This window comes from Dama dama, chromosome 22, assembly GCF_033118175.1.
Source record: "Dama dama isolate Ldn47 chromosome 22, ASM3311817v1, whole genome shotgun sequence".
Taxonomy (NCBI): domain Eukaryota; kingdom Metazoa; phylum Chordata; class Mammalia; order Artiodactyla; family Cervidae; genus Dama; species Dama dama.
The window spans coordinates 7,385,138-7,409,368 of record NC_083702.1 but is presented as its reverse complement, the minus strand read 5'-3'; the positions used below and the strand labels follow the sequence as shown (position 1 = coordinate 7,409,368).

General features: G+C 50.0%; 1 protein-coding gene across 1 annotated transcript in view; it reads left to right on the top strand.

Moving 5' to 3' along the window:
* The window catches only part of SREBF2 (sterol regulatory element binding transcription factor 2), a 56,539-nt gene that overhangs the window by 20,021 nt on the left and 12,287 nt on the right, over positions 1-24,231 (top strand). The window contains exons 2-12 of the mRNA XM_061124429.1: positions 3,735-4,169; positions 5,189-5,370; positions 6,394-6,540; positions 7,924-8,145; positions 9,148-9,262; positions 9,444-9,625; positions 13,866-14,058; positions 14,665-14,846; positions 15,681-15,957; positions 18,676-18,845; positions 23,896-24,064. Coding sequence (XP_060980412.1) covers positions 3,735-4,169; positions 5,189-5,370; positions 6,394-6,540; positions 7,924-8,145; positions 9,148-9,262; positions 9,444-9,625; positions 13,866-14,058; positions 14,665-14,846; positions 15,681-15,957; positions 18,676-18,845; positions 23,896-24,064 — 2,274 coding nt within the window. The remainder of the gene's footprint in view (positions 1-3,734; positions 4,170-5,188; positions 5,371-6,393; positions 6,541-7,923; positions 8,146-9,147; positions 9,263-9,443; positions 9,626-13,865; positions 14,059-14,664; positions 14,847-15,680; positions 15,958-18,675; positions 18,846-23,895; positions 24,065-24,231) is intronic.

Genomic DNA, 24,231 nt, shown 5'->3' with positions numbered 1-24,231 from the left:
TCAGAGAGCTAAGATCCCACATGCCTCATGGCCAAAAAAACCAAAACATAAAGCAGAAGCAACATTGTAACAGATTAAATAAAGACTTTAAAAGTTGTCCACATCTAAAAAAAAATCCTTAAGAAAACATTGTCTAACCCAAGATCCATAATAAATACAAAATATAAGAATAAATGACCTTTGTAAAACAGTTCTAGCACCTAACAGGGCTCAGTAACAAACACCCACAGAAAGGATTTTTGACCAGCTGCAGTATTGGAAACGATGTTACCCCATTTGGAACTTCAGATTCTATATTTCTGACTGAAATTAATCTGATTGGATTTCAGGTTACCTCATTTCAGGTAGATGCCATTGGACCGAGCCAGACACAGTGGCTTATGTTACTTCCAGGTCCCGGGACCTGTAAAGTACATGTGAACTTGGGGTCTCTTCAGATGAAACCTGGGACTGTCAGGCACAGGTGGCAGCCGGGGCCTCTAATTTTGGTTACATGATCAGAACTCACATGTAGTTTCTTGGGGCCCAGCTTACTTTATCAGGCAACTTGAATCTTAGTTTATGAAGCAGCTAAACACAGGAGGGTAGCCTGGTGGGGAAGGTGACTGACAGGAGCGCCTCTGCACCCCACCCAGTGAGCTGGGGTTTGCACGCCTCAGGCGGTGGCCCAGCTCCAAGGAGGCCCGTGTCTGGTGCTCCATGTCTTGCCCAGCTGCATTTTCAAAGCTCCATAAAAATACCCAGACTTCCCAGTGGCTCAGTGGGAAAGAATACCTGCCAATGCAGGAGACACGGATTTGATCCCCGGCCTGGGAAGATCCCACTAAGCCCGTGAGCCACAGCCATTGAGCCTGTGCTCCACAACAAGAGAAGCCACTGCTATGAGAAGCCCATGCACTGCCACTAGAGAAAAGCCGCACAGCAAAGAAGACCCAGCACGGCCAAAAAGAAAGAAAATTATTTATACAGAAAACAACAAACTGCCTTCTCTTAGGCCTCTCTTTTCCAGGTTTCGTGGCTCTTTGTGGACATGGGAGCCTGCATGACATGGCACACGAGTGATGGGAGCAGGGAGGCACCAGGAGATGCGGGACGCTCCCAGAGGGTAGCCCCGGGGTACGGAGCAGATCTGCGCCTGCGCGGCCTGCCCTTCTGTCACTGCGGCCAACTGGGTCTGGGGAGGCCCCGCACGCCTGCTGCGGCAGTGGCTCCCAGAGCCATTTTCTTACTTCTTTCTTCAAGTGCTTAGTCTCAACAGCCCCTCTGTGCCCCTCAGCCCAGTGCCCGTCTACCTGGCTGGAAATAGCTCTGCTGGAGCTCATCATATGTGGGTTGAGAAGGATTTTTTTTTTTTAATTTAAGCAGTCACATTCCATCTGCCTACACACACCCTGCTTTGTGAGCTAAGCTGTGTGACCTCTGCACGTTACTTTTCCCCAGTCAGCCCAAGTGTCCCCCCACAAAAGTTTCTGGAGAGCACTCGACAGGGAGCCAAGCACCCGTGTACTAGGGCTTCTGATCCCACTGATAGGTATCTTTGTAAGGATCAGCCTCTCACCAAGCACTTTGCATACATTATCTTATTAATCCTTACCACAAAGAAGCCAAGTCTTCTTGTGGCAGCCTCTTGTGAGGAAACGGGGATGTGGAAAGAAGTGACTTGCCCATGTTCACACAGCGGATTAGATTGGAGATCCACCTGGTGTCAAAGCCTGTGCCCATCTGCCCTCTGGCCTCTTTAGCCCTCCTTCACTTTCCATGGATTAGGGCAGTTAGTGGAGGAGTAAGTCTTATGGCTCACAAAGTAGTCCTCTGTGTTGATTCCCCAGATACTATGGGAAGGGTCAACAAATTATTAGGTTTCTCTTAATCACTTTCTTAAAGCATTTTAAGAAATTGTGCTTGGAACGTGTCAGCACTGAATCGTTTTGTTTAAATTTTGTGCTGAATTTGAGGATATTTTTCAATAATCATGTATGAGAAATTGGAATTAGTTGGTGCAAGTTAGTTATCTGTGGTATTCTGCCCACTCCTCCCTCCCACAGGTGACGGGCTGAGTGGGGACGGAGCTGAGTTTTGAGGTGTTGGTAAATAACACCACTGTGTAGTCATTTAATCTTGTGAGGTGCTGTTTTGCCAGCAGGTTGAACTGACTGAACACTAAATGTGCTGAACTGCTAGGTCACACTAGAAACCCCTGGGTAGCTCTCTGCTTGCCTGTGATAAGACTCTTCATAGCCTAGATTCTCACACGCATGATGAGCACACGCACACACACAGTTAGAGACCTGGGAAGGGCTTGCTGGTGGAAGTTTGGAGAATGGTTGGAGATAGCGCTTAAGGGCTTTTGTTTGTTTTTCTTTTTTCTTTGTGTGACCAGATCAGAGCCTCCTGCCACCTTGAGAGTTTGAGAGGAGGATGCCACAGTTTAGGAACAAGCAGTAGCTTCTTGGGAATATATTGGAAAGGAAAAGGGAGAGGATGTGGACCGGGTAGAGGATTGTAGATCTGAAAATACCTCGGACACTGTTGAGGCCCCAGACTCCCAGTGGGAAGCAGCCCTATGGGGAGGGAAGGAGTCATGAGAGATGAGTTGTTGGTCGTGGATTAAGTTCGGTTTGGGTAAACCTTTGGGAGGATGAACCAGAGGAAGAGGCCCTGGAAGCAAGCTTGAGGCCCTCAGGGCTGGGAATTTAGGGTCCCAGGTAGTTAAGAGCACAATCTAGAAGGGGGGCATGGTCTCTAGTGGACACATGCCCTTAGCCCCACAGACTCCTTGCCCTAAGGGAAGGGGCACAGCCAGAGAAGTCCAGGGCCCGGGTTGTTCTGCCCTGACCTTCTGATGGTGCAGTGGAAGAAACTTGAAGGTGGGAGGCCAGGAACTGGTTCTAATCCTTGCTGTGCCCTGATGTGCTTTGTGACCTTGGCTGAGTGATTTCCCTGTTCTCGACCTCCTGTAAGATCTTTCCTTCAGGGCCATCACCTTCGTCGTCCTTGCGGGTTCCATTGCCCAGGATGGCGGGAAGGCCTAGAGCCTGCCTGTGGTGAGGAGAGTCAGGTCTGGCCGACTCCTGCTCTGCCGTGGGGAGCAGTGCTGGCCGGGACTGAAGGTGGCCTCCCAGTGCAAGGCTGCTGAGCCCCAAAGACTTAGGGCAGCGACTCCCCCAGCTGTAAAATGGGGCCAGCAGTCCCCTCCAAAGGCAGCACTCACCCAGGACAGAGGCGGCTCCTATTAGACCTGATGCAGACAATGAGGAAAGGGGGCAGGGTGAGCCTGGAGGTGGTAAGGAGGGAGAAGAACAGGAGCCAAGTGAAGTCCTGTAGCATTCACCCTTGGTCAGCCATGTTGGCCCTGTTGAGTCCCCACGCGAGAGAGAGGTCACCCATCTCTGCCCTGGTCTTGGGAAAGCTGTTGGATTTTCTCACGCCTCAGTTGTTGTTCAGCTGCTGAGTCATGTCCCAGTCTTTGTGACCCCGAGGACTGCAGCATGCCAGGCCTCCCTGTTCCTTCCCATCACCTGGAGTTTGCCCAGGTTCTCATGCCTCAGGTTCTTAAGCAAATTTAAAAGTTAATCAACATCTTGTTTGTTTATGATGCCAAATACTTTTCAAGTTTCTTTAATTTTTTAGATCCAAAGCTATACACAAACAGGTACAACCTAGACATTTTATCACACGTTTACCCACTAGACGTTTTGGACATCAGTAAAATTCCCCCTCTCGTGTGTTCACAGAGATGCTGCAGTTTGTCAGCAATCAAGTGGGCGAGTTCCCTGACTTGTTCTCAGAGCCTCTCTGCGGCTCCTTCCCCGGCGGTGGCGGTGGCGGTGGCGGCAGTGGCGGCAGCGGCGGCAGCAGCAGCGGTGGTGGAGCTGGGAGCGGGGACCCCTCCGGGCAGCGGCCTTTCAGTCAGGTCCCGCTGCCGGCCTTCTCCCCCTCGGCCACCTCCCCGCAGGCTGCGACCCTCCAGGTCAAGGCGCCCGCCGCCTCGGGTCCCACCCAGCCAAGGGCGGCCCCAGTTCTGCAGCCCCGCCCCCAGCCGCAGCCCCCGCCCCCTGCCCCGCTGCCGCCGCAGACCGTTATGATCACCCCGACCTTCAGCACCGCTCCGCAGACGAGGATCATCCAGCAGCCCGTCATCTACCAGAATGCAGCTACCAGCTTTCAAGGTGACTCGAGAACTCAAATGCCATAGCCTTTAGTGGGTTCAAAAGTTTTCGGGCCAGTCTGCAGGCACTGCGGAGGCAGAAGAGTTCTGCCTCCCTGGGGATGACAGAATCTTCCTGATCTGGCCCAGTCTGAATGAGGTTTTGGTTAACTGAGCCTGGTGGTGCAGGATCAGGTTCCCGCTCTTCAGATACCTTAATGTCTGTTGGGCCTGCTTCAAGGATTCGTGGTCAGAGACTCCTGACAGGCACAGTAGGCTCAGGGGTATCCTGAGAACTAGAGGTGGAGACTTGCATGAAATGGGTCTTGAAACTTAACCCAGGCCCCAGGAGGATCGCAGCTCCTGTAGGTTGAGAACCCGGCATCCAGCCAACATCTGAGCATCCACCACGGAGAGGAGCGCACCTTTGACGTAGGCACCCTGTCTCTTGAAGTGGCGGGCCTCAAAGTGGGCCCTCGGCTGTGTGCAGAGTCAACCAGCAACTTTCTGCACTGTGTCTGTGCTGTGCAGTGTCCCAGCCCCTTTTCTTGGGATTTCTCTCTGACCCTGTGAGGAGCCCAGGGTGGGATTAGTCCTGCTGTGCTAATTTATTTCACAGGATCTGCCAGCTCTTCAGCGGGCTTCAGGGGTTTCAGGTCTGGGGAAAGGTGACAGAGCAAAATCCAAAACAGTCATCCCAAAGTTCACTTTCCATTCATTTCCTGGGGGCCATTGAAGCCCTGGGAGTTGGTTCTAACATCTGTTACCTCGCTCATTGGGGGCAGCCATTTGCTGTTTAGCCCCCCTCACCTCCACTGCAGCACCTGGAGTAATGAAATAGCTTCTACTCGTTAGCTCAGAAATTGAGGCAGCCCTCACGGGATCTTCTTGTCCACTTGACCAGCTTGTGGATGGCTTTCCACATCCTCTCCAGAAGCAGGCAGGGAGCTGGGGTCCTTCCGAGGCACTTGGTTACAGCGCAGCTACGGTGACAGAATGCATTCCTTGTCCATGTGACTTTTCTTCTCCTCTCTTCCCAAGTCCTTCAGCCGCAAGTTCAGAGCCTAGTGACCTCCTCCCAAGTGCAGCCAGTCACCATCCAGCAGCAGGTGCAGACGGTGCAGGCCCAGCGGGTGCTGACGCAGACGGCCAATGGCACGCTGCAGACTCTGGCCCCGGCCACGGTGCAGACAGTGGCTGCGCCCCAGGTGCAGCAGGTCCCGGTAGGTGGCTGGCAGGAGTTCTGAGAGGCCATGGTAGGGGCTCTCAGCCAGTCTGTGATGGAGGATGGGGTCTACATACCAAGCAGGGTCAGCAGGGTGTGAGGGAGCCACTTGTGGGGGCAGGTTGGGGCCACTGGACCTTACAAAGCCACCTGTGAGACCCAGCAGAGATAACATATGTAGGTGGACACTGGCACTCATACAAACTCAGTAAATGCTGGTGTATTAACTTATTTGCACATGTAATGGGTATAAAACTGAAAACAGATGTGCTAAAATGTTTTTAAGACATGCAACAAGGTGGACTGTGTTTCTAACTAATGAAGTAATTTATCTTAAAAAAAAAAAAATCCAGGTTTACCACTTTTGCTTCTCAGCCATGTTCCTGGCATTCCTAAGTTTGTCCATAATCAGATCTCTTTCCCCTCCACAGTCCCTCCGCACCACGTCTTCTCCACACTAGCTAGGCTCCTGGCACTGCTCGCATTGAAGCCTTTCAGCCTTCCATCCCAAGACCCTCTTTGTTGTTGTTGGTTAGTCGCTGAGTGGTAGCCGACTCTTGCGACCCCATGGACCGTGGCCTGCCAGCCTCCTCTGTACATGGGATTTCCCAGGCAAGAATACTGGAGTGGGTTGCCGTTTCTCAGTGGGATCTTCCCGACCCAGGGATCTAGCCACGTCTTCTGCTTGGAAGGCAGATCCTTTACCACTGAGCCACTTGAGAAGCGAAGCCCCAAACCCTCTTTAGCTGTGCTCTTTCTCCTCCTCAACCCAGTAGTCAAGCTACATTCTCAGTTTTATGAAAATTTTATCATTCTTGTCTGGAGGGTCTTTGCAGCAAGAAGTAACACAAAATAGAAAAATAGACCACTTCCTTGGTGGTCCAATGGTTAGGACTTTACACGTCCACTGCAAGGGGTGTGGGTTCCATCCCTGGTCTCATATGCTGATGGTGCAGCCAAAAGAGGGAAAAAAAGAAATACAGTGCTACCTTCCTTTTCCTTTTCTTCCTTTTCCATGCAGGTCCTGGTACAGCCTCAGATCATCAAGACAGACTCCCTTGTCCTGACCACACTGAAGACAGATGGCAGCCCTGTGATGGCTGCAGTCCAGAACCCCGCCCTCACTGCCCTCACCACCCCCATCCAGACAGCTGCCCTGCAAGTTCCGGTAAGAGCTGTGCCCCCTCTTTCTTGGGGGTATTAGGCCTCAGAGATGTTAACAAAGCCTCCAGACACTGAATGGATGCAGAAACTCTATGGAATGTGTCAGTCCAATTGCAAAATCACCTCTTTTTAGTTTCTTTTTTCCCCTTGAGAAGTACCAGCACCGAGTGTTATGTGGGAGTCCTAAGGTTTATGAAGAGCAAGGGAGGGACCGCAGAGGAGCTGCAGGTTCACCCAGGACCATCCGCCTCTTAGGTCCTGCCGATGGAGGTTTAGCTTCTGAAGGACCCTAGGCAGGGAAGGGCTTCAAGGTGGGGCATGGAAGGTCCCTTACTTAAGGTGTAGGGTCTTGGTCACTGTCTGCATCTTGTGACCAGAGAGTCTGACAGAAAAAAGTGATCAGAAATCAAAAGTAAGCATTATTCATAAAAGCCAAGAATCAGAAACAACCCAGCTATCCATCCAAAAAGAACTATTGATACATACAGCTACGTGGCTGACCTTCAGAAATAGTATGCTCAGCAAAAGATGCTGATCGCAAAGAATTCATGCTGATGTTTCCAGTGTATGACGTTTAAGAAGACAGTGATAGAAGTCAGAGCAGTGATTACGAAGACAGGGAAGGGGCGTACATGAACTTTCTTGGGAAATAGAAAGGGTCTGTGTCTTCGTCAGGGTTACGTTGGTTACACACACTGTTCCATTAAGTTGTACACTTGAAATGTGTACTTTTGACCATGTGCAAATTATTTCTTGATGACTCATGCATTTGAGAAGCGTTTTATCTGCTCATTGGCCATTTGGATATTGAAGCTGTTTGTTGAAGAAAATAAAACTAAAATTAGTGAAAATAGAAACAGAGAAGGAAAAGCAGACCTGAGGGGAAAACAGGGGGATGCCTCCATAGCTGGTGTGTTTATTTAATATAATGGCTCTGATTGTCACTTCTGCCCTTGAGGTTTTTGATGGTCAAATTGTATAAGGAAACCCAATAAGTTAGTTCTCCGTCATGTGAGAGGAAAACATGTGTCACACACAGGAGAAAGTTTTGTGGTTGGTGCAGCATTGTACACGAGCTCAGAAGCAGCTGATGGGTTGAAAGTGAAGCAGCAACTGTAGACATTTTCTGGCGTCCTTAAACCAAAGGTTGGCGTTGATCCACACTAATGCTGTTGTGGCACAGGCTAATCAGCAGTGACTCTGAAAGGGCACAGTGACCAAGATACTGTGGCTCCAGGGCTTCCAGACTTGATTATCCCAAGCAAGGCGTCAGACCACACAAAGCATTTTCAGGTGATGCCACATGGCCAGGGCCAGTGGGTTCGTGACCTGAGGTTGCTTTCCTTATGCTAACCAGGCAGTCATTCTGACCTTGTGTCTGTTCTAGACCCTGGTGGGCAGCAATGGGACCATTCTGACCACGATGCCTGTGATGATGGGACAAGAGAAAGTGCCCATTAAGCAGGTCCCCGGGGGAGTCAAGCAGCTTGAGCCTCCCAAGGAAGGAGAAAGGCGGACGACACACAACATCATCGAGAAGCGGTATCGCTCCTCCATCAACGACAAAATCATTGAGTTGAAGGACCTGGTCATGGGGACTGATGCCAAGGTGGGTGCCAAGCAGAATGTTGTCTCATGCCCCATCATCTCCCCTCTGTCTGTCTTTGCTCTGGGAATTTAGGGAAGACCCATGCCCAAGTGAGTGAATGCAGGAATAGATAAAGGTGCTTTCTTATTAAAGCATCTTGTTGTTTTGAAATTCTATAAAGTTTAGCTGTTGGGGGTTGGTCAGGCAGTAGCTTGTGTGGACCTTTGACTCTGCTCTGCAGTGGTGGCTACTCACTGCCCCCCACAACCACCACTACCGTGTCACAGGCTCCTGCTGCTCACTGATGGCCAAGTACAGGACCGTGTGCACCTCTTAGTCAGCCGATGGCATTTTTGACAAATGTTTAATCATATTCAGGGATGGCTAGCAATATTTTAACCTTTTAGGGAGGAGATAAAATGTTGATTGGGTCTTTGACCAAGAACAAATAAGAGGAAATTGTTTTTTCACGTACTTCTGGTGTTTCAATTAATGTATCTTTTGGCTTTGGCATGTAGATTTTTAAATCTATTATCTGTTTATCTTTACCTCTATTTTCAAAGAAAATACAGTTTTCTTGGTAGCCTACAAATCTGAAAGGTACTGATATACTTTTATTTAAGATAACCATCCAACAGTGCTCTGGTTTTTTGTTTGTCGTTTATTTTCCTTAAAGTTTGTTTTGGTGCGAGGATTATTATAGGAAGTAGGAATAGCAGCTAATATTTAGTGCTACTATGTGCCAGGCCAGAGACTAAGCCCTTTATACATATTATCTCTTTTAACCCTCATGGCAAGGCTATGACTCATATACTGTCATTATCCCTATTTCACAGAGGAGGAAAAGTGAGGTTCAGAGATGTTGAGTAACTTGTCCTGGGTTACACAGCTAGTTAGTGGAAGAATCAGAGTCTGAACCCAGCAAGGACCTCCCACTCCAGAGCCTGAGCTCTGGGCCTCTGCTGCCCTCACTGTGCAGGCTGGTCTGATGCCCCTGTGTTTCTCACCCGTCTTCCTTCCCAGATGCACAAGTCTGGCGTTCTGAGGAAGGCCATCGACTACATCAAATACTTGCAGCAGGTCAATCATAAACTGCGCCAGGAGAACATGGTGCTGAAACTGGCAAATCAGAAGAACAGTGAGTGTGCTCGTTATAGGAGAAGTCCTGTGTTGGACACTGGGGAGGGTCCACGGGTGTGTGTGCGAGGTGCCGTCATGGGTGAAGCAGGAGCAGGGGCTGTGTGTCCCTCCTAGCCCCGCCCTGGCCCAGGTCAAGTGTTGTAAAATGGACCATTTGCCAGGTAGGGTTTTCTTTACAGAACTCCTGAAGGGCATCAACCTGGGCAGCCTGGTGGACAATGACATGGACCTGAAGATCGATGACTTTAATCAAAATGTCCTTCTGATGTCGCCTCCGGCCTCCGACTCAGGGTCCCAGGCCGGCTTCTCCCCCTACTCCATCGACTCAGAGCCGGGAAGCCCTCTATTGGATGATGCAAAGGTAATGAGCTTTTGAAATCCCCTGACTCTGGGAATCTCTCCCATCTCCTGTAAGTTAATAGTGGGGAGATTGCAGACAGAGGTCCAGGCCAGGTGTTCAGAGGCCTCGGGCTGGAGAGGAGCAAGAATTCTGTGAAATTAGGCACATGCTGAAAACTAAAGAAAAAGAAGACTTGACTCTATGTGGGGAGACAGCCCCTGATTTTATTGGTCTTTGCTGAAAGGGCCCATCAGAGAGGAATAAGGGCCGAATCCAGAACGGGGACACACAGCAGCTGTCACACGGAGCTAGGAGTTGCTGGAGGCGCCTCATTGCTTTCCTTGCCTGTAATGAGCCTGGCAAGACCGCTTTGTGAGGTTGATCAGTTGGGTTAGGATGAAGCTGCCTCTGGGTCCTCTTCGGGAAATGATTACAATTTGCAGCCTTAACAGATAACATTCCTACCAAGGGCCTTTAATTGTGGAAGAAAGCCCCTGGCAATTGTTGTTTAATGGAGTTAGTTAGAAGAGAATCAAGCCTAATGATTTTCCTAGGACCCTGTGGCGACCACTGGGTTTTGTGCTGTATTTTGACGCTGGCAGTTTCTGGCTTCAAAAGCACAAAGTTTCCTTCTACCATAAGTTTTGATCAGGCTATTTATTGTAGCATCTGCTTAATTTTATTAAGGAAGCTCTATTTTTGAAATATTTTATAAGTGTGGTTCTGTTTGGAAACACAAATCCATATGACATATACCTTAAATTGGATAAGTGTCTGAATCATCAGAAGAAATTTTCAAGTGGCTTAAAAATGTTGAAAAGGAATGACGTGGTTTGTACACAGTGGGAGTCAGGGGAGATCCGACTCTAGTCTGGTTCCCCAGGCTGGCAGAGCCTCTGCCTCCAGTTCTTCTGTAAAATGGGGAGAAAACAATGTTGTGGGTTTAGAATAGGTAAGCTTCTGAAAATAGATTCATACTAAAGTATGGTCTTTAATCAACTTGGAGGTATAATTTATATGTGATAAAATACACCTGTTTTACTGTATTGTACAATATGTGTTTTAATAAATATATACACTTATGTAACTCACAATAACCATGATATAGAGGAAAGAACTGGAAGTATTTTTTCTAAGATCAAGTGGAAGACAAGAATGCCCAGAGGAATTCCCTGGTGGTCTAGTAGCTAGGACTCGACGCTTTCACTGCCAGTGGCCCAGGTTTGATCACTGGTCGATGAGCTAAGATACCATAAGCAGCACTGCATGGCCAAAAAATAAAAGAAGACAAAGATGCCCGCTCTTGCCACTTTATTCAACATAGAATTGGAATCCTAAAAAAGAAGTTAAAAGGAATCCAAATTGAAAAGGAAGAAGTAAAACTGTCACTGTTTGCAGATGACATGATACTATGAAAATTCTAAAGATGCCACCAAAAAACTACTAGATTAATAAGTTTAGCAAGATTGCAGGATATAAAATTAATGTACAGAAATTGGTTGAATTTCTATACTAACAAAGTACCAGAAAGAGAAATTAAGAAAACGATCTCATTTGCAGTTGCATCGAAAAGAATAACGTATCTAGGAATAAATCTGACTAACTAGCTAAAAGACCTTTACTAAAAAAACTGTAAGACACTGATGAAAGAAACCTATAATGGTGATGGACACAGATGGAATGATATATCGTGCTCGTGGACTGGAAGAATTAATACTGCTAAAATGACCATACTCCTCAAGACAGTCTGCAGTGATATTTTTCACAGAACTAGGGAAAAAAAATCCTAAAATTTATATGGCAACACACAGGACCGACCCCAAGTAGCCAAAACAGTCTTGACAAAGAGCAGTAGAGCTGGAGGTAGCAGGTTCCCTGATTTCAGGAATCAAAACAGTATGATACTGGCACAAAACAGACACTTAGATCCATGGAACAGAATAAAAAGCCCAGAAATAAACCTACTTATGTGTTCAGTCAATCCGTGACAAAGGAGGCGAGGATATACAAAGGGGGGAAATGACAGCTTCATTAGTAAATGCCGCTGGGAAAACAGGACAGTTCCATGCAAGAGAATCAGATGTACTACTTTGTCACACCATCTACAAAAATAGAACAGATTAAGGACTTAAATGTAAGACCTGAAACCACAAAACTCCTAGAAGAAAACACGCAGTATGCTCTTTGTTACTCGTCTCAGCAATGTTTTTTTGAGTATGTTTCCTCAGGCAAGGGAAACAAAAGCAAAAATAAACAAATGGGACTACAGCAACTAAAAAGCTTTTCCAGCAAAAGAAACTATCAGCAAAATAAAAGGGCCACCTACTGAATGGAAGATGGTATTTGTCTGATGAGGAGTTAATATCCAAAATATGCAAAGAACTTGTAGGATTCAAAATCAGAAGAATAAACAATTTAAAAATGAACCTAAGACATGAACATTTTTCCAGAGAAGACATACAAATGGCCAACAGGCACATGAAAAGGTGTTCAGCATCAGTAATCACCAGGGAAATGCAAATCAGAACCACAGTGAGGTACCACCTCACATCTGTCAGAATGGCTATTATCAAAAAGACAACAAATAACAAGTGTTGGTGAGAATGTGGAGAAGAGAACCCTAGTGTGTTGGTGGGAATGTAAACTGGTGCAGCCACTATAGAAAGCTTCCCTGGTGGCTCAGACAGTGAAGAATCTGCCCGCAGTGTGGGAGACCCGGGTTCATCCCTGGAGAAGGAAATGGCAACCCACTCCAGTGTTCTTGCTTGGAGAATCCCATGGACAGAGGAGCCTGGTGGGCTACAGGCCATGGGCCGAAAAGAGTTGGACACCACTGAGTGACTAACACACACACCATGGAAAGCAGTATGGAGGGAGGTTCCTTAAAAAAAGGTTTAAAGTAGAACTACCACCCAATTTAGCAGTTCCCCTTTTGGGTATTTTCTGAAGAAAACAGAAATACCAATTTGAAAAGATATATGTACCCTTGTGTTTATTGCAGCCTCATTCACAATAGTTAAGGTATGAAAGCCACCTAAGTGCCTATAAATAGATGATTGGGTAAAGAAGATGTGGTATATATGCAATGAAATACTAGCCATTAAAAAGAATGAAATCTTACCATTTGTGACACTGTGGATGGACCTAGAGGGTATTATACTAAAGTGAAATTAGTCAAACAGAGAATGACAAGTGTTGGCGAGGATGTGGAGAAAAGGGAACCCTCACCCAGCTGTTGTGGGAATGTAGTTGGTGCAGCCACTGTGGAAAGTAGTATGGAGGTTCCTCAAAAAGTTTAAAAGAGAACTACCATCCAATTCAGCAGTTCCACTTCTGGCTGTTTTTCTGAAGAAAAAGCCATAAAAAAGAATGAAATTTTGTAACAACCCGTATGATCCTAGAGGCTATTATGCTAAGTGAAATGAGTCAGACAGAGAAAGCTAACCACACATAATTTCACTTATATGTGGAATCTTAAAAAAAAAAAAAATGGGCAAAACAGAAGCAGATGCTTAAGATAACAAATGGGTAATTGCCATCGCGGAGGGTTTTGGGAGAGGGGGAGACTTAGAGATACAGACTTTCAGATAAAAAATAAATGAGTCAGAGGGAGGAGCTTTACAACATGGGGAAAATAGTCAGTAATGTTGTGATAATTTTGTCTGGTGACAGATGGCAGCTAGATATATTGTAGAGATAGTGTCATATATGAAAATAATCCAGGCTCTGTGTTGTGCACCTGGAGCCAACATAGTGTTTGTAGGTCAATTATACTTTAATTAAAAAATAATAATAAATGAATAAATCCTTTATAATTAAAAAAAAATTATACAGAACATATTTATCTCTTGTGAACGTACACCTTTGCAGGAAGTTCACCCATGTCTCTCCAGGCTCAGATTTAACTTCTGATGTTGCCTTTGGTTGCTTTAGATCAGCTTGCCTGTTGTGGAATTACACAGAAGCAGAATCCCTCAGGGTGTTCTCTTTTGTGTCGGAGCACTGTGGTAACAGCAGGGCCCCTCTACCTCCGGTATGTAGAACGTGTTCTTCTCCCAGGTGGCAAGGGGGCAAGGGCTCCCCATGCCTGAGCAGCAGTGGGAGAGGCGTGAACCTCTTAGTTCCAGCCTGAGTTTATTCCCATCCAGCTTCATGGTCTTGAATTGAAATCTCAGAGTCCCGATTCCGATATATATAAAGTAAAATGCTATAAAAACCCACACAAGTCTTCCTTCTCACCTCGAGGCCCCCTGTTTTGAAGGTCAAAGATGAGCCAGACTCTCCTCCCGTCGCGCTGGGCATGGTGGACCGCTCTCGCATCCTGCTGTGTGTCCTCACCTTCCTCTGCCTCTCCTTTAACCCCCTGACCGCTCTGCTGCAGTGGGGCGGGGCCCACGATGCAGACCAGCACCCGCACTCAGGCCCTGGCCGCAGCATGCTGTCGCTCGAGTCAGGTAGGTGGAGGGCGCCTCCTGCCACCCGGGCACGAGTGGGCTGCTGTGGCAGGAGAAGGCCCTGCCTGCAACCCTCTTGGCTTGTCACCAAAGGTTCCAAAAGGCTTTCGCAGTGGGCCCCCGCCTGCTTGCTTCTGATAGCGACTGGCATCAGTCTCATGCACAAGTAACAGGGCAAACCTAAGTTCAGTCAGAAATAGCAAAACAAATCAGGACTCTGCTTGGCTGTAATTGGGGTTTTGGAGGTATGCCTGTTTGGAGGAGGATGTGGTCTACTGCCTGAGTCGTTAAACCAGCTGCCAAGCCCTGCCTTGGCCAACAAAGATTTGTGTGGCGTCCTGCCCCATGGTGACAGGGGCTCCAGGGCTTCTATTGAGGCTGTGGAATTGTCCCAGATTTTCTAGGTGTGGATTAATTGCATATATTTATTCATGCCCTAGGCACTTAGACATTGTTACTAAATGAAACAATCACATTTGTTCCAAACATGAGGGAGGAGGCTGCTTCCTGTCACCCGGGGTCGGTCAGGTGCCCCACAGTTCCCCCAGGGCTGCCCTCCGTGGGGGGGCCCTCCCTCCCGGGCTCAGCTCAGACGCTCCTCCATAGGCTCCAGGGGCTGGCTCGACTGGATGATGCCGACGCTGCTCCTGTGGCTGGTGAACGGCGTGATCGTGCTGAGCGTCTTTGTGAAGCTGCTGGTTCATGGGGAGCCGGTGATCCGGCCGCACTCGCGCTCCTCAGTCACCTTCTGGAGGCACCGGAAGCAGGCAGACCTGGACCTCGCCCGGGTGAGTCTGCGAACCAGCTCAGAGACCATCATGCTCGGAGCGTGGGCATCCTCTGTCTCTCTTCTTCAGGGTCCTCTCTTCTCAAAGGTACAGGAGGGAAGGTTCAGGTGTCATACCCATTGCATGATGGGAAAGGAGAAGAGCGTTGACCCCAGTTTCCCAAGTGTGGCCTCCAGGAATGAGAAAAACACAGACAGGGTCTTCAATACAGGGCAATAGACTGTCCACTAGGCCCTCTCAGGTTGGCAGAGACATGTTCAGATCCTTGGTCAGAGTAATTTCACTGCATATTTGTCTAAAACTGTGGTTCTCAAACTTCAGGGTCATCAGGACCACCCTGAGGGCCCACCCCAGAGGTTCTGAGTCGGTAGCGGGGAAGGGGTGAGATGGAAAACCAGGAATTCACGTTTCTAACAAGATCCCAGGGACTGATGATGCTCCTGGTCTCTGGAGACCACACTTTGAGAACCTACAAGCCTAAAAGATCACATGGTTCATCGTCTCCATCCATGTTATCATCTTATGTATGAAAGGTACTGGGGGAAATTCTGCATAGAACATTTGCTTAAAGATAGAATGCGGTACAATCCCAATTTAGCAAAAAGGCTGGGAGGAAGTATATCAGAATGGCAGCAGTCATTCTAGGGGATAAGATTCCAGGTGATTTCTTTGTTCTTTTCTGTAGCTTTCTGAGTTTTCCCAGATTTTTCTTCACTAAGCATGCATTACTCTGATAACCTGGGGGTCTGAAGAGAAAGTAAGAGTTTTCACTAAAGGGAAACTAAACGGCTGCCCCAAGGCCGGCGAACATTACACCTTCTTGCTTCCTGCCAGGGGGACTTTGCAGCGGCTGCGGCCAATCTGCAGACCTGCCTGTCGGTGCTGGGCCGGGCCCTGCCCACCTCCCGCCTGGACCTGGCCTGTAGCCTCTCCTGGAACGTGATCCGCTACAGCCTGCAGAAGCTGCGCCTGGTGCGCTGGCTGCTCAAGAAGGTCTTCCAGCACCGGCGGGCCGCCCCAGCCACTGCTGCGGGCTTCGAGGAGGAAGCGAAGACCAGCGCCCGGGACGCAGCCCTGGCCTACCACAGGCTGCACCAGCTGCACATCACAGGTGAGGGCTGGCGGCCGCGGCCTGGCCTGCCTCCCAGTGCCCTGCACCATCGCCCCACCCAGGCTCAGTTTGGCAGTTTTTTGCCCCAGATGAACAAAGTCCCCTTTACAATGCTCGTTGAGGATGGTTAGACCAACCGTCCACCGACGGCCACGGCTGTGAAGATTGCAGTTCATCATTGTGTGTGCTTAGTCACTCAGTCATGTCTGACTCTTAGCGACCCCATGGACTGTAGCCCACCAGGCTCCTCTGTCCATGAGATTCTCCAGGCAAGAATACTGGAGTGAGTTGCCATACCCTCCTCCAGGGGATCTTCCCAACAGTGGGATTGAACCCTGATCTCCCACATTGCAGGCAGATTTTCTACCATCTGAGCCACCAGGGAAGTCTTTCATCATTATTAGACATGTGTTTTTTTCACTTTAACATCTCTGCACCAGGCTGTATCCTCTACACATTGAGCGTCATGGTTGAGTTGGCAGTGCTTTCTCCTTGGTGGTGCTTAAGTTAATGGAGAAACTTAAAAATTGATGGCGTCTTAGAATCAGAGAAACATGATCCTTTATTTCATTCCATGAAGTCCTGCTGTAATAGAGAAGCAGATTGGTCAGCAGGTGAATTACAGTTCAGTGTGGTTTAGGGGTCACAGGAGAGTTGGGTTTCAGCTAGGAGGGGAGGGGTCCCTGTTGGGTAGGGCCCTGGGAGGCTTCATGTCAAATCCTGGCTTTGCATGGAAGGAGGCATTGGAGCTCACCAGCTCTGCCGAGGGGATGTGCCTTCCGGGCCGGGGGATGTGTTCCTAAGGAAGAGGCTCCGCTGTGTGAGGGGAGGGTGACGGGAGCCAGCGCAGTGGGGGCGACGGCATCATCAGGCCTGTGCTGTGAAGCCGAGAAGATTCGCTCCAATGAAGAGGCTGCCTTTGGGAGGCCTTGTGGGAGCTGGTGCAGGTGCTGAGAGGACAGACAGACAGGAAGGAGCAGGTGGGGTTGACAGGCCTTGGGGACTCATTGCCTGGGAAGGGTAAGGGGCTTCCCTGGTTTCTTGCTTGAGAGTTGGGGTGAATCATGTTGCCACCAATTAAGGTGGGGAGAACAGGAGGCACACAGCTTTCTAGGAAGGAGGTGAGACATCCAGCTCGGGACCCTTGCCCACGAGACACTGAGGAGGGCTATTCAGTGATGGGGGCCGTACCGGATCTGCCATCCATGGAAGGGAGCTGGGTCTCTGGTCTTCGGGTGAGGATGAAAGCCATGGGCGCTGATGAGGGGGCTTGTGATGAAAGGGCCCCTCCAGGGCATGGGGGAGGAGACCCACACAGAAAGGACAGGGAGTGGGGCAGAGGCTGACCTAAGAGGTGATCAGGCAGGAGAGGCCGAGAGGCTTGGTGTGTGGGGAGGAAAGGGTTCAAGAAGAGAGGTTGCTGCTGGGATGTGGGTAAGACGAGGGCAGAGAGCAGCCGTGGGTGCAGTGACAGGAAGGCCATAGGCAGCCTGGTGGCTGGGGGAGCTTCGCCGGGGGGGTGGGGCGCTCCCAGGCCCTAGAGGGATGGAGATGAGACACTGGGGCAGCCGTGGGGCTGGAACACCTGCGGCCTTGTAGAGCTCTCGCAGCGGGGCCCCATATGCAGACCTTCTCTGCTTCCCCGTCCATCCTGAGCCCCTGGGGATGGAACAGGCTCCATCCAGGTCTCTGATCCAGAAGCTGCATCTGTTGAGGAGAATTCCAGCTGGGATGTTTCACACTGCTCATCCCCCACACTCAACCCAGCACTCAGCGGGCCTGGCCCTGAGCAGGACCCCAAGAGGACAGAGTGACCGAGAGACGACATGGTCCCCACACTGCCTTCCCCGCAAAGGAGAAACAGTTGGTGGTGCCTCCTGGGAAGACCAATACCTAAATGTCTGTGCCAAATGAAGTCTGGGGCCTGATATGAGACCAGAGAGACTGGGTGGGGTCGGGAGGCCTGGCTGGCCACCCCCACAAGGGTCAACCTGCTCCCCCCCCCCCAAAAAAAAAAAAAAAAAAGGCAACTGCTTGTGCTGGCCACCTTCCCTTGCTGTAGTGAGGACCAAGGCAGGTGTCAGTGTGAGAGCCTCAGAGCCTCGACAATGCCCTGGGGTCTGGTCCCAACCTCGGGGTCACTGCAGGTGAGCCCTGTGGCTCTCACGGGAGAGTGCAGTAAGCATCTCCTGGCTGTCCACCTCCCTTCCAAGATGTGTCCGGCCATCACGGCTCAGTTTTGTGTAACTTCCTTCCCTCAAAAGGGTATGTGTTTATAGACTGTGGGATCTTGTTGAAGCAAGATAAATTCAGATCAGCTTTTATTTTTTTAACCTTACTTGCACCATTTGGAAACATGGGACTGTATTAGCAGAACACGGCCATGCTGTTGACACTGTTTGGGAAAATGCTGCATCTAGCCCCCCAGAATCCTGTCCACTCACCCGCAGTCCTGACCACTTCTGTTACCCAGGGCTGGGGCCGTGGGCCAGGTGTTTGACCTGTGATTCCTCTTGTCCTCAACCACCTGTGAGGTAGAAGGGAGCACAGAGCTACTGGGTCGCAGGGCTGGCGCCCCATCCAGGGCTGTCTGATCACAGAGTCCACCAGCTTCCTTGCCATGGTTCTGTCCTTGTTCTGATGGTGCTGGAGGAGGCAGGAGAAAGCATGGGTTGAGGGCCTCTGTCAACATTCATCATCCCATTTCTGCCGCTACAGGCAAGCTTCCCGTGGGATCTGCCTGTTCTGACGTACACATGGCCTTGTGCGCGGTGAACCTGGCTGAATGTGCCGAGGAGAAGATCCCGCCGAGCACGCTGGTGGAGATCCACCTGACCGCTGCCATGGGGCTCAAGACCAGGTGTGGAGGCAAGCTGGGCTTCCTGGCGGTGAGTGTCCTTCACTTCCGTCCCTTGGACCTTCTCAGAGCGCCCTTCCCAGCCAAGTGAGTGAGTGAGTGAAAGTTGCTCAGTCGTGTCCAATTCTTTGTGACCCCATGGACAGTAACCCTCCAGGCTCCTCTGTCCCTGGAATTCTTCAGGCAAGACTTCTGGAGTGGGTTGCCATTCTCTTCTTCAGGGGATCTTCCTGACCCAGGGATTGGTCCTGCATCTCCTGCATTGCAGGCGGATTCTTTACTGTCTGAGCCACCAGGGAAGCCCTTCCCAGCCAGGAGCCAAGATGTAAAACTTGGTGTGGGCCCTCCCTCAGTTGCTGACCACCTTGAGGGGTGGATGTACACTCAGTGGGTCATTCCACAGATACTTGGCAGTAAATAAAATAGACAGGAATTCCTCCCCCCTGAGCCATTTTAAGCGGAACGAGGCATTCTAGTGCCCTGAGGTGTTGCTTCAGTGATAAGAGTGACCTTGTATTCAAGAGGCTAATATGTGACTCTTCTGCTTAGAATCTGCTGGTCATGTCTCCTGGTTCTGTTATTAACTGAGAGGCATTCTGTTTGGTACCTTGTGTTGATCACAGCTCTGTGGGTCTAGAAGTGGAAAACACTGTATGTCTTGTGAGGGGCTCACGTCAGACTCTGGGTGGAGACCATGGTTTCCTCCAGTGTGCCTGGCACAGGGCCAGCCTCGGGAACTCTCAACTGGATAATTCACAGACTGTGTTGCCAACTCATTCACAGCCTCTGCTGACCTCAGGCTTTCTCTTCCTCTAGCAGACACAAGCATGTCTTATTCAGTGTCGGCTTTGGGTTGGCTGCCCAGCACATCAGCTGTGTTCAGCATAGAATGATCTTATCCCACTATCCGTCCGTATCTTTTAATAGCACTGATGTGCTGAGAATGAGCAGGAATGTGCCCAGTGCTGACATTGATGTGCTTGAAGTGTGTCACCATAATCTGGGTGACAGAGGACGCGGGAGAGGAAGACCGTGTTTCCAAGACCCGTTCATTCAGCAAAGGTTACTGAGGCCAGGCACTCCCCGGGGAGGACGTGCAGTGGCAAGCAGGACTTTCGCCCTGCCAGGGGTGCTCACAGTTGGACAGGAACCCAGATCAGGCCCAGGTCTTCGGGGCAGCAGGATAAGGTGGGGTCTGGATGGCTGCCTGGAGAGCATGCTGAGCTCCTGACCCTGTCTTAGAGGAAGTCAAGGTGGCCTCTCTGGGCTGGGAGCAGTCCTAGTGCCCTGGACCAGCGTCAGCACATTTGTCACTTCTCTGCCCCCCAGGAAGTTTTGAAGGCATAATCAAAGTACAACATACACGCAGAAAAATGTGTCCATTTTAACTTAGCAACTTGATACATTTTCACACAGTGAACTTACCCACTTAACAGCCACCCAAATCAAGAAGTTGTGTGTTCCTGTCACCCCCAGAGGCCTTCACCCATGCTGCCTGCCCCAGAGGTGACCATTGTTCTGAATTCCCTCACTGTAGTTTAACCTCCCTGCTGTTTGTTGTTCCTGGAAGCTTTTATTAAAGTACAATATGCCTGTAGAAAAGGATGCAAATTATAAATACACAGATCAGTGACTTCATAAAATGAACACACCCTTATAACCAGCAGACAGATCCGGAAACAGAACATGACCCAGACCCCGGAAGACTTTCTTGGGGCCCTTGCCATCAGCAAACTGCCACTGCCCACCCCAAGCCCCCCAGCCAGGTAACCGCCATCTCGATGACCTCAGATGTTTTGCGTCTATAAACTTCATATGAGGAGAGCCACCCCTGTGTCCTGTAGCTGTCTGCCCTCTTCCGCTCAGTGCCATGTGTGAGGTTCATTTATGTTGTGTGGTTACAGATTGCCTGTTCTCGCCACTGCATGGGAGTCCACTGTATGACCGAACACTTCCAGTGGACTTGGGGGCCGTCTCCTGTTTTGGTTACTGTGAATAGTGCTGCTGTGACCATTCCTGTTCCTCTCAGTGGGCGTGTGCCTGCATCTCTGGTCTGGCACTGCTCGCTCAGAGGTTTTCATATGCTCAGCTTCAGTATCCACAGCCTGGCGGTTTTCCAAAATGGATGAACCAGTTTTCACTTCACCAGCAGTGTAGAGAGTTTCAGTTCTGTACCCTGAGCAGACACAGGATAGTTCTGTGTTTTTAGTCCTTCTGGTGGTATCTCATAGTTTTCATTCGCAGTTCCCAGGTGGTTAACGATGTGAGCCCCTTTTCATGGGCCATCTGGATGGTCTCCTTTGTGAACACCCTGTTAAGTCTTCTACCTGTTTTTCATTTGTGATATCTGTCTTTCTTTTGGTTCGAGAAGTTCTCTGCCCGGATCCTCTGTTGGAGGTGTGCTTTGCGTGTGTCTCCTCCCACTCTGTAGCTTGCTTGTTCTCTCTCAGTGGTGTTGGTTGTAAGCACAAGTTCTTAATGTTCATGAAATCTAGTCTGTTCTTTTCCTTAACAGATATATCATGTCCTGTTTAATATTCCTTTATCCTACCTCAGTGTCATGAAAATACTCTAATAGGTGTCTGATAGACCCGTTATTTTTAAATGTCACACATGGGTCCACCTGGAACTGGTTTTTTTATGAGTTGGAGGCAGAGATGCCAGATCTACTTTCTTTTTCACGTCTGTCTCCCTGTCTCAGAATCTGTTGTTAAAATGACTGACTGCTCGCCACTGCACTCAGTGGCCCCTTTTGCATAAATTAAATGTCTGCGTGTGAGGACTCTGCTTCTGGACCCTCCGGTCAGTTCTGTTGTGCACCACCAATATCACAAGATCATATATCTAATACGTCTGGAAGTGTCGGTCCTCTGGCTCTAGTGACTAGTGTCTGCTGTTTACCTTCCTGTATACATTTTAGGATCATTTCCATCAGCCCGGAAATCCCAGCGGGGTTTTGACTGTCCTTGTTGCTAAGATGCAGCTGCTCTGTGAGAGGGACTCGTCCGTTTGAGGAATGCATGTGTGTAGCAGCTGAGGATGGGGGAGATGGTCCCCCAGTGAGTGCCCCACCTCCCCGAAAACATTGAATGTGCCTAACAAGCAGTGAGCAGTTTTTTGTTACCGCTGTTGTTTTGGGTTTTTTTGCCACACAGCACAGCATGTGGGATCTTCTGTTTTTGTTTTTCTCTTTTCTTCTGGACTGTGCCACGCATCATTTTCTTTTGGATTCAGGCAACCATCTCCAGGTTCCCCTGAGAGAGCCAGCCTCCTTGGTCCATGTCCTTTGAGTGGCACTTTGGCAGGGCTATTTCTGACCCTGGCATTCAAATCTTCTGAGACCATCACATTAGCTGATGGTGCTCAGAGCCTAGTAAAGGTCAGAACCGTCAGGCTGAACCAGCAGAGGAAGCAACCTCCTGGGTTGTGAAGGCAAGGCTGCCGTGTGATGGGTGAGGCCCAGCCCAGCAGCCGCTCCTCCTCCAGGCTCCCTGCACTGCGCTCTTCTCTCTCCCCTCCATCCTTCTCTGCTGAGTTTCTCATTCAGATTGTACTGTATCAAGTGGTTTTAGTGGGTTTTAGAATAAAGATTTGTTGTTGTTCAGTCACTATGTTGTATCCAACTCTTTGCGACCCCGTGGACTGTAGCATGCCAGGCTCCTCTGTCCTCCACTGTCTACCAGGATTTGCTCAAATTCATGTCCATTGAATCAGCAATGCTAACTATGTCATCTTCTGCTGTCCCCCTTCTCCTTTTGCCCTCAGCCTTTCCCAGCATCAAGGTCTTTTCCAGTGAGTCAGCTCTTCACAACAGGTGGCCAAAGTATTGGAGCTTCAGCATCAGTCCTTCCAGTGAATATTTAGGGGTGATTTCCTTTAGGATTGACTGGTTGGATCTCCTTGCAGTCAAAAAAATGACACAATTTCTGAAAACATGGATGGATATCATTGTCCCTGCAGGCTTATCCCTGGGCCCTGGAGTGATGTTATCTTATGGGCAGAAGAGGGGCTTCAGAAGCAGGAGCTCTCTAGTAAAGAGGCTTTCAGAGTCTTTTCCTCACGAAACCAATGTTCTCATCAGGGGCTCACCCAGGGATGGCAGTGGGCGGGGGGGTGGTCTCTGTCTCTCTTTTTTTTTCAATATTCATTTATTTATGTGCTTGGCTGTGTTGGGTCTCAGTTGTGGCACACAGGATCTTCATCACTGCACGTGGACTCTCTAGTTGCAGCGTGCAGGCTCAGTAGTTGGCAGCACATGAGCTCAGTTGCTGCACAGAATATGGGATCTTAGTTCCTCAAACAGGGATCGAACCCATGTCTACCTGCACTGCAAGGCGGGTTCTTAACCACTGGACCACCAGGGAGGACCCTAGGGGGTTCTCCGGAGGGTGGACAAAGCCCTTGCTAGGCCAGCCTTGAAAGGGGGGATCACGCAGGCCTGCTTGCGTCCTGGACGAGCCTCATGGCGGCCCTCTCACTCTGGTGCTTTCTAGACTGATAGCGACTGTAAATGACAGTCGCCGGCCACTTGCCGGGTGCCTGTTCTAAACTCTTCACACTCGGAGATGAAAGAGATGAAAATGAGTCAAAGCAGAACACAGTTTTACCTAAAAATACTCTGAAAGATATGTAATTAAAATGGTAGATAAGAAAAAGTCTCAGGACCCAGGGGGCCGCCTGGCTGGAATGCAGGGTTGGACAAGGTTGAGGGCGGGCATGCTGTGGGGGGGCAGGGGGGCCTGGGAGAGCCTGGCTTAGCTCAGCAGGTTGGATGCCAGCACGGCCAAGAACAAGATTCAGGTCGGGTTGGGCAGACCCAGCAGGACAGGGTGCAGCCAAGTCCCCAAGGGTGCCTTGAGCCACCAACCCCTTCCCTCTGGGGTTTGTCATTGAGCCTGGCAGGTTCCCCTGGAGCCATCGCCCTGGTTTCCATGGGGGTGTCTACTTGCTGGCGTGGAGGGTCCCAGCCCTCCTGCTGGCCACCCTTCCCTAACCTGCCTCCACCACTTTCTGACGGCCTCCTGCTGGCCGCAGCTGGTGTCCGCCAGCCTGGTGTCACAGTGGTCTTTGTCCTTCCACAGAGCTACTTCCTCAGCCGCGCCCAGAGCCTGTGTGGCCCCGAGCGCAGTGCCGTCCCCGACTCGCTGCGCTGGCTCTGCCATCCCCTGGGCCAGAAGTTTTTCATGGAGCGGAGCTGGTCGGTGAAGTCGGCTGCCAAGGAGAGTCTGTACTGTGCACAGAGGAACCCAGGTGAGAATGCCTTGGCCCCTGGGGGCCCCCGGTGCTGCCCCAAGACACATGGAAACATAGGGTGCCTCGGCTGTGAGTTCTTTACACTCAGGAGCTTGTGAGCCTGGTCGCCAGCGAAGCTGGGTTTGCAGCTCGCCACTGGGCCACTCAGCCCTTGATCCTGGCAT